Here is a 9,736-nt window from a genome sequence, read left to right as displayed (position 1 = left end):
ATGAATAAGTTCTGTAAATCAAAATTATTAAAACTCAAATATAAAAAAAATAGGAGCAGTCAAAATTTCCAATCTCTAAATCCTCTAAATTTGAGTTTCTAACCTAAAATATGACTTCGAAAAATGTGTATTTATATCAGGGGTGACCAAAGTATGGCCCGCGGGCCAAACGTGGCCCGCGGGGTGATATTTTGTGGCCCGCGGACTCATTTTGAATGATCAAGTTAAATGGCCCGTTGACCATTTGTAAAATGATTTCATTTTTTTTTTTCAAAATGAAACTTTATTTTTAAATTGTAATGCTTTTTTTTGTTTTTGTTAATATAAAACTAAGAATTTATTATTTTTTTGTTATTATTTTACGATACAAATATGTTGTTAAAAAATCTTTCTAATTGAAACATTTTCACACGTTTCATTGTGAGTGAAACTAGTAAATATTGTCAAAATGCTCAAATATTTTGGAAATGTTTATGAAACTTTCACTTTCACTTAACTAAGGTATAAAACTGTAATAAAAGCAAAAATATAAGCATTCCATATTAATTTAAAAGTTATTATGACCAATAAACTGGGCCTCAAACTCACTTTGCACTTAGAAACATTCCACCTTGGGACTCGAACTCATGACAGTTGAATAACGAATCTGATTGACTACCATCTCATTCAGACAGACTTAATTTTGAAATCGGAGGAATGAAGCGGTTGAAAATATAGTTCAAAGTTTTTGATTAAATTATGCCTTAACATAAATTGTTCCAATTCAATGTTCCCATTTTCAAAATATTGAAAAAAAAGCTTTAAATTTCAATGAAAACACAAGTACCTACAAACAACTAAATACCTTTTTTCAAATACCGAAAACAATAATAATATCAACAAAACTGAAGGAAAACTGTCATTTTCCGTTTGCTATTATTTTTAAGTTACAAAAATGTTAAAAAAAGGGCAATTTAAAGAATAAATGTATTTTTTAGTCTTTCAAATTTATAAATCGTTTTTTTTTTTCATTATAAAAAAAAAACTAATTTTGTACATATGGCCCGCAAGCTCATTTGAGCTTCAAATTTGGCCCGGCATCCAAAAACTTTGAGCACCCCTGATTTATATGATTCAAGGTTGCGTAGAAATTAAAAGTTCAAGAATTTAAGAATTTAAGAATTTAAGAATTTAAGAACTTAAGAATCTAAGAATCTAAGAATTTAAGAATTTTAATTACGACAAAATAACATTTGTTTTTTGGTTCATATAAGAATACAAATTGGTAACACCGTTAAAGGTATAATTTATTATTAGCCAATTAAATTTACCTGTTATTTAACACACATATTTAGTATATTCCGAGGTATATTAAAAAACAATTGAAGATCAAAAATTATTCCTAAACAAATATTTATTTGAAATTATTAAACTCAAAAGAAATGTGTCTTTTGAAAGTTTTTAAAAACAATTTGATTTGTAGTACAATTTTTTGTAGGGGTACTAGCCGTGCTGTTTGAACTAAGCCTGAAATCGTTAACATAAAAAATCGTTCTCAATAAAACCAGACATCAAAAAACTACCCCAAAATCATCTATAATTACAACTTATAATAATGCTTAATTTAACAAAACTTGCTCATTTTATGTAAGCGTGTAGTCAACATCCATCACACCAAATTGCAGTAACTTTTCAACAAGAAGGGTCTCATGGCGCAGGGGTAGCGGCTTCGGCTGCCGATCCCGATGATGCTATGAGACGCGGGTTCGATTCCCGCCTTATCCACTGAGCTTCTATCGGATGGTGAAGTAAAACGTCGGTCCCGGTTTCTCCTGTCTCGTCAGAGGCGCTGGAGCAGAAATCCCACGTTAGAGGAAGGCCATGCCCCGGGGGGCGTAGTACCAATAGTTTAGTTTCGTTTCGTTTCAACAAGAAAGAGAAGAGAGAGCTTGCAGAAAAGTACGGGAACGGTTTTGCTGCAACTTCTACCTCTCTCTCACTGAAAGTTCTACCTGAGAGAAAAGTTACTTTTGTTGCAGAAAAGTACGGGAACGCTCTGCTGCCGTTTTTGTGCAGAATTGCAGAATTCTGCAGTACGGGAATAGACCTATTGGCTGTTTTGTTTTGCCGTGGAGTCGTGAAGGCAGCTTTTTTGCCAACGATTTTCATTCCATCGTCATCGTTCGAACCGACAACATCGTAGCAGCAGCAGCAGCAGCGGAAAAAAAACAACGACTGGAGGAAATCAAGAGCGAGCTCCGAGAAGAAGAAACACGCCAGCGTGTGCGTGAAATTGCTGCCAAAACGACGTCGAAGGAGAAAAACAAGGCCTACTTGGATGAACGCTCGAGAAGATGGCCACAAGAATCAACTTCTGCTGCAATTTAACAAAATGGCGCTTTTCAGCGCCAACGAAAAATTCACAATTCATTGTTTCAAATGATTCATGCACTGCTTTTGGTGCATTTTTAAAGCTTTTGACGCTTAGCGTTTAAATTAATTTAAATATTTCCCCCAACATTTTCATTTAAAAAAATGAACGAATATTAACAATTTTCGCTTGCAAGTGTCAAACGTCAAACGATCAGCAGCAGCGGAAAAAATCAAAGACTGGAGGAAATCAAGAGCGAGCTCCGAGAAGAAGAAACACGTCGGCGTGTGCGTGAAATTGCTGCCAAAACGACGTCGAAGGAGAAAAACAAGGCCTACTTGGATGGACGCTCGAGAAGATGGCCACAAGAATCAACTTCTGCTGCAATTCAACAAAATGGCGCTTTTCAGCGCCAACGAAAAATTCACGAAAGAGTTATCGTTTCAAATGATTCATGCACTACTTTTGGTGCATTTTTAAAGCTTTTGACGCGTAGCGTTTAAATTAATTTAAATATTTCCCCCAAAATTTTCATTTTAAAAACCCGATTTAATATCACCAGAGGTGAAATAGAGCCTTTCTTACAAAATGATGAAACTCCGAGAAATATATTGGTGCAATTATTTTTTCAAAAACATAATGATACCATCCAGTGAGAATTTTACCTAAAGCTTCGAATCATTTAAGGCTAAACCTCAAATACATTTTTTTAAATTTCAGAAGTACATTATTTGTCGCAAGACATTTGAATTTAATTAAGAAAAACATAGTGGATTGAAATTATTAGAAAAAAAAATAAAGGGTACTCAGTCTATAATGTTAGTCTATGATTAACTAAAAAAATATGTATCGCTATTGCACTTTGTCGATCAATTATCAGAAACCAGAAAGAACACTTTCACGCGCAAGCGTAAAAGCGCTGGCGTTGAAGCTTCGACTTGACGACTTTTCGAGCGATAATGGGCTGAGACTTTGAATTTGATGTTCAGTATATGATTGTGTATAAATCCAAGCGAACGGTCAGCGAACGACTGGACAACGCGTACCATAGGTACATTATGTACCGTAGGTATAAAATAGACCCACCAAGTGGTCCTTTAGCCTCTTGTCCTGTAACTCCGATACCCTGGCCTCCCCGCGGTGCTGGCCGGGATACTAGTAACCATTGCAGAGATCGGGTAACCAACCCCCGGTGGAAACTTTGGTAGTATGCTGACAGGGTAAGGGGGGCTCCACCCTCTTCGGAGGGTGTAGCTGTACCGTTAGGCTTCGAGACAAAAGCCCCCGTTACGGTGTCGAGAGAAAACCGCAGCTGGGTCCCGGAAGCTGCAAGGTGGCAGCCCCACCCCGAGACTAGGTATTCGCAGCCCTGGTTAGGCGGCATACCGAAGTAAATCACCAACTCAGAAAAAAGAAGAAATTCAGGACGGATTAATCGGCATCAGACCAGGCGATGTAAAAGGACAACGATTGGAAACTCGGTACTTGGAACGTTCGAACTCTCCAAGATCCTGCACGTGCTGGCCTTCTTGCCCGGGAGCTGCACAAGCTGAACGTGCATGTGGCCGCCATCCAGGAAGTTCGATGGCCCGGTCATGGAGAGCGAGAATTCACGGCGGTGGACCCCATCGCCAACACCTCTTTCAAGTACCACATCTACTACAGTGGCGGCGAAAAGGCGATGCACGGAGTCGGTTTCGTAGTGATTGGGGATCAGAAGAACCGAGTCATCAAGTGGAAGGTGGTGAATGACCGGATCTGCGTGTTGAGAATTAAGGGCAAATTCTTCAACTACAGCCTGATCAACATCTACGCTCCGACGAACGACAAGCCCGATGACGAGAAAGACGCTTTCTACGAGCGTCTTGACAAGACCTATGGAGAGTGCCCAAGACACGACGTGAAGATAGTCATCGGAGACGCAAACGCGCAGGTCGGAAGGGAAGCCTTCTTCCATCCTGTCATCGGCAAGGAGAGCCTTCATCCTCGCACGAATGACAACGGCCTACGTTTGGTCAATTTCGCCGCAGCCAGAGGAATGGCTATCTGTAGCACCTTCTTTGCGCGCATGAACATTCGGAAGCACACCTGGCGACACCCGAATGGCGAATCGTGCACACAAATCGATCACGTTTTGGTGGATGGTCGACACTTCTCGGACGTGATGGACGTCCGATCGTACAGAGGACCGAACATCGACTCTGATCACTTCCTGGTAGCGTGTAAAATCCGAGCTAGGCTGTCGAACGTGCTGACCCCGCGGACTGCGAGGATAGCGCGGTTGAACGTCCAGCGCCTCGCGAGCAGCGACGTTGCTGCAGAGTACAGTCGGAAGCTCGACGAGCGGATCAACGAGGACGCGCCTACGGGTAACCTGGACGAGCAATGGGGAGCCCTCCAGAGCATCGTCAACACAACGGCTACCGAAGTGATCGGCACGACCAGAGGACGCAAACCCAAAGGGTGGTTCGATGCGGAGTGCCAGCGAGTGACGGACGAGAAGAACGAGGCCAGGAAGCGTATGCTCGTTAAGGGTACGCGCCGAAACTGTGAGCGATACAGTGAGTTGCGAAGAGCAGAAAACGAATCCACCGCCGAAAAGAACGGGAGTACGACGAAACGGTACTTGCCGAAGCGGAAGCACAGTACAACGCGAACGATAAGCGGAGGTTTTACGCGACTGTCAACGGTGTAAGAAGGAAAACCACGCCTTCCCCTGTGATGTGCAACGACACGGAAGGCAACCTGTTGACAGACAAGACTGCGGTGGCGGCTAGGTGGATGGAGCACTTCCAGCAGCTGTTGAACGGTGAGGCACGAGAGGGAATCGTCGAGGACAGGATACACGTTGAGGAAGATGGAAAAGCTGTGGACCCGCCTACGTTGGAGGAAGTAGCTAAGGCTGTTAAAGAGCTCAAGAACGGGAAATCCGCGGGAAAGGACGGACTTCCGGCCGAACTTTTCAAGCACGGGAGTACGCGGATGACCGAGATTCTGCACCAAATCATCCTACGCATTTGGTGCGAAGAACAGCTTCCGACCGACTGGTTAGATGGGCTCGTCACCCCAATCTACAAGAAAGGGCAAAGACTCGATTGTGCCAACTATCGAGGCATCACAATCCTCAACGCAGCGTACAAAGTACTCTCCCGCATCCTGTGGAGCAAGCTGAGACCGATGACCGAGACCTTTGTCGGCGAATACCAGTGCGGTTTTCGAGCGGGTCGGTCAACGACGGATCAGATGTTCACTCTGCGACAAATCCTCGACAAGTTCCGGGAGTACAACCTGCAAACACACCATTTGTTCATCGACTTCAAGGCGGCGTACGATTCGGTCAAAAGAAACGAACTTTGGAAGATTATGGTAGAACACGGCTTTCCGGCGAAGCTTATAAGACTGATTCGTGCAACGCTCGACGGAGCAAAATCAAGCGTGCGAATAGCCAACGAGACATCTGAAGCTTTCGTTACGTTGGATGGATTGAAGCAGGGCGATGCTCTCTCGAACTTACTGTTCATCATAGCGTTGGAGGGTGCTGCGCGAAGGGCAGGCGTGCAAAGAAACGGAACACTCATCACTAAATCGCACATGCTGCTTGATACGCTGACGACATCGACATCATTGGTATCGACCGTCGTTCAGTGGAGGAGGCGTTCGTCCCTTTCAAGCGGGAAGCTGCGAAGATCGGACTGACCATCAACACTGCCAAGACCAAGTATCTGGTCGCTGGCAGAGCGCGTGGCAGTGCAGGTGATGGTGTTTCGGAGGTGGAAATAGATGGAGAAAGATATGAGGTGGTGGATGAATTTGTATATCTTGGTACACTCGTGACGTGCGACAACGATGTGAGCTGCGAAGTGAAACGGCGGATTAGTGCTGCAAACAGGGCCTTCTACGGTCTTCGTAGCCAGCTAAGGTCCCGCAGCCTAAGGACGCCTACGAAAATCACGCTGTACAGGACCTTGATACTCCCTGTAGCTCTTTACGGTCACGAGTCGTGGACGCTAAAGGAGGCTGACCAGAGAGCACTTGGGGTCTTCGAGCGGAGAATCCTGCGTTCTATCTTCGGCGGCAAGCAAGTAGGAGACCGGTGGCGCAGGCGCATGAACTTCGAGCTGTACCAAGACTACAAACATGCTGATATCGTAAAAGTCATCAAGCACGACAGGCTAAAGTGGGCTGGACATGTAGCCAGAATGTCGGACGAGCGGGCGGCTAAAACGATATTCAGCAGTGAACCTGGACGGGGTCGTCGGCTTCGTGGAAGGCCTCGTACGCGTTGGCTGTGTGCAGTCGACGAAGATGCAAGAGCGGCCAACATTGTGGGCGACTGGAGACGAGCGGCCCAAGATCGAGCATCCTGGAAATCTTCGATTAGTTCAGCGTTGGGTCGATAGACCTGTTGCTGATAAAGTAAAGTAAGTAATAAATCCAAAAATTTAATAGGAAAAATAGGGTAAAAATAAGACGAAAAACACTAAAATCGCAATATCTCTGGAAATACATTTTGAAAAAGCTTCAAATTTTGGGCCTAAACAGTTTGTTGCGAGCACACCGTGCCGACTGCGCCGACTGCGCCGACCGTGCCCCTCGGATCATCGCCCAAACGAGATTGAATAAAAATGGTATAGATAAGATCCGTCACGCTGACGCAGGGAAGACAGATAAGAGAAGACGATGATCTCGCAGGTTTAAGGGTATCAGTTGTCAACTAGCAATTAAACAAAATACTAGCAGTTGAATTTTGGTAAATTATACTTTCTGTAATTTCTTTATATTTCTAACCAGAACTGTATTTTTTTAGCAATTAATTGATTAATCGAGCACTCTGGCTCGTTGATAGAGTTCGTCTGTTTGTGACAAGTGTGAAAGTAGGAGACTAAATGTAAGTTTTGAACTATTAATACGCGAATGAATTTGAACTTAACCCTAACTGAATTTAAATATATATTTTAGCTTTGAGCTATACTCTACCACAAAACCCAGAGTTTGCTACAAGAAGTCCGAATATTTTACGTCGCCAACAGAAACTCAAAGATTTATATACGATGGCCTCGAATCCCCGCAAGTCGTTCGTTCGTCAGACCCGCTCGATGACGCGCGTGGCTCAAGAAGCAGCTAACCTCCAAATTGGAGACGCTCGAGATGATGCAGCGAAACCGTTCGAGCCGTCTGTCGTCGAACCGGAGCGAGGGGATGAGCAGGATTGCGCTGGATGTACCAGGCCGAACAACGCCAAGCTGTACATGGTGCGGTGTGAAAAGTGCGAGCTGTACTTCCACTTCTCGTGCGCGAACGTCACCACCGCAACCGTCAATCAGCCGCCGTTTGTGTGCCGTACTTGCGTGCCCTTTCGGCCAAGATCTGCCCGTTCATCGGGCTCCCATGTGAGCAGTACACGTTCGGCACGAATTGCCCTAGAACTGCAGCAGATGGAGGAGCAGTTCCGGATCCAGGAAGCGCTCACGAAGGAACGACTCGCGCAGTTGGAGCGACAGTACCTGTACAGCTCGAAGAAGTACGCGCTTCTTCGGGAACAGGAAGAAGAAGATGGGGGACGTAGTGTCCGTAGCAGAGACAGCCGCGCTTCGACGAGCAGGGTTGAGAAGTGGTTCAATGCTCAGGCTGAGACCGGGAACACCGGTCCAGGCGTAAACAAGGAGACGACCGAGTCTGAAGATCACGTTCAGCCACTGAGTGAGGACAAGGCCGATAGTCTGCACGTGAAGTTCACGTCTACTCCGCTTGCTTCGCCAAATGCTTCGTTCAACAAATCGCCGTACGTTTCTCTCCATTTCCTCCCTATTGCCGGACAGTCTCGAGGAAAGCAGCGAAAAGTCGATCCCTGAGGGACCCAAGGACCCCGGGCAGACCGCGGCTGAAATTCCACCCAGCGAGGTTCCAGAACCACCTACCACCATGGAAAGCATCCTCAAACTGCTGCAAATCTCACTGGGGAAGCCGCAGAACACCGGTGCTATCCCGAAGATCCTCAAAGTCACCTCAACCGCTTTCGAGGAGTGGCGAAACAGCATGCAGCGGAAGGATCTCGACCCGATTCCAGAAGAGTTAAGCGAAGAGACGAAGAAAAACGAGCAAAACTTGCTTGTGCTCCTTCAGCAGCTCGAGGATCAGCGCGCCGAGGACCAGCAGTTGCAGCGCCAGCGGGAAGAGCAGCTCAAACGCAAGCTGCAGCAGCAAGAACGTGAGCAAGCGAAGCCGAAGCAAGAACTGCAGCGTCGACTTCAGCAGGTGGAAGCAGAGCAGAAGGAAGAAATGCAGCGTTTACTGCAGCAGCAACAAAGAGAGCTGGCCGAGCAGAAGCGGGAGCTGAAACAGCGTCTCAAGGAGCAGAAGCAACAGCAAGCCAAACAGCAAGAAGAGCTTGACCGTTTGCGAGAGCTCGAGAGGCTGCAAAAGCTGGCAGAATCTCGGGACAAGAACCACTCGTCGGCAGCGGGCCGCAACGGCACGGTCGAAAACAACGAAAGCCGATCAACAGAAAGCATCCGATCAGGAACAACATCTGTACCAAGCGTTGACGATGTCCTGCCACCTCCATCTAACGAGCGATCTCGCGCCTCTGCAAACTTTGGCAGTTCTTCCGTAAGGAGCTCTCGATCTTCATCTTCAAGGTCGTCTACTTTGACAACACCGTCGGTCGTACCTTCCGTTGGATCATTCCCCTCTCTCGTGTCGCCGCTGCCGGCACCGCCTCCGTACCAAGGACCGACTTCGCAGCAGATTGCTGCACGTCAGGTGGTCAACAAAGAACTCCCAGTTTTCACAGGGAATCCTGTTGACTGGCCGATCTTTATCAGCAGTTATAACCACTCTACGCTGACGTGCGGATACACCGACAACGAGAACCTGTTGCGACTGCAGCGTGCGATCCAGGGAGGGCGAGAGAAGAAGTGAGCAGCCTGCTCCTCAATCCGTCGACGATACCGCAATTGCTGACCTCTCTGAAGCTGCTGTACGGACGACCGGAGCAGATCGTTCACACGATGATCGAGAAAGTACGCGCGACCCCGCGCCGAGAGCGGACAAGCTGGAGTCTCTCGTCTCGTTCGGTCTGGTGGTCCACAATCTCTGTGGGCACTTGAAGGCTATTGGCATGGAGAAGCACCTGTCGAACCCCATTTTGCTGCACGAGCTCGTTGCCGTTGCCTTCCAACGTAATGTTCAATTGGGCACTCTACCAGGAGCAACTGCCAGAAGTGGACCTCAACGTGTTCGGCGACTACATGTCGAAAATAGCGACCGCTACCAGCGGCGTGACATTGTTCGCTGCGAAGGCTGCCAAGGACGATTTCCGGCCCAAGAAGGAGAAGGCGGCGTACGTCAACACGCACTCGACTGCCGAGCAAGGTCGGCGCAAGG

At 46.6% G+C, this 9,736-nt stretch overlaps 2 protein-coding genes across 2 annotated transcripts; both read left to right on the top strand.

The window, feature by feature from the left end:
• The first annotated feature begins 4,388 nt into the window (after positions 1-4,388).
• LOC119770238 lies at positions 4,389-7,164 on the top strand. Its single transcript, XM_038264699.1, has 3 exons — positions 4,389-4,911; positions 4,953-5,676; positions 7,158-7,164. The coding sequence occupies exons 1-3, from the start codon at positions 4,389-4,391 to the stop codon at positions 7,162-7,164; spliced, it is 1,254 nt and encodes a 417-aa protein (XP_038120627.1).
• Positions 7,165-8,272: 1,108 nt separating this feature from the next.
• On the top strand, positions 8,273-9,271 carry LOC119770234 (bromodomain-containing protein DDB_G0280777-like). Its single transcript, XM_038264691.1, has one exon. The coding sequence runs from the start codon at positions 8,273-8,275 to the stop codon at positions 9,269-9,271; it is 999 nt and encodes a 332-aa protein (XP_038120619.1).
• Positions 9,272-9,736: the final 465 nt, after the last annotated feature.

Source organism: Culex quinquefasciatus, chromosome 1 (assembly GCF_015732765.1).
Source record: "Culex quinquefasciatus strain JHB chromosome 1, VPISU_Cqui_1.0_pri_paternal, whole genome shotgun sequence".
Taxonomy (NCBI): domain Eukaryota; kingdom Metazoa; phylum Arthropoda; class Insecta; order Diptera; family Culicidae; genus Culex; species Culex quinquefasciatus.
Note: the sequence above shows the minus strand (reverse complement) of the source record. Positions and strands in the feature narration are given on the sequence as shown.

Excerpts from the sequence above, each read along its gene's own strand:
- LOC119770234 (XM_038264691.1), top strand. The coding sequence starts at position 8,273 with ATGGAAAGCATCCTCAAACTGCTGCAAATCTCACTGGGGAAGCCGCAG.
- LOC119770238 (XM_038264699.1), top strand. The coding sequence starts at position 4,389 with ATGGCTATCTGTAGCACCTTCTTTGCGCGCATGAACATTCGGAAGCAC. Across the intron at positions 4,912-4,952 it reads CCGAAACTGTGAGCGATACA|AACGGGAGTACGACGAAACG; the intron begins GTGAGTTGCGAA and ends ACCGCCGAAAAG.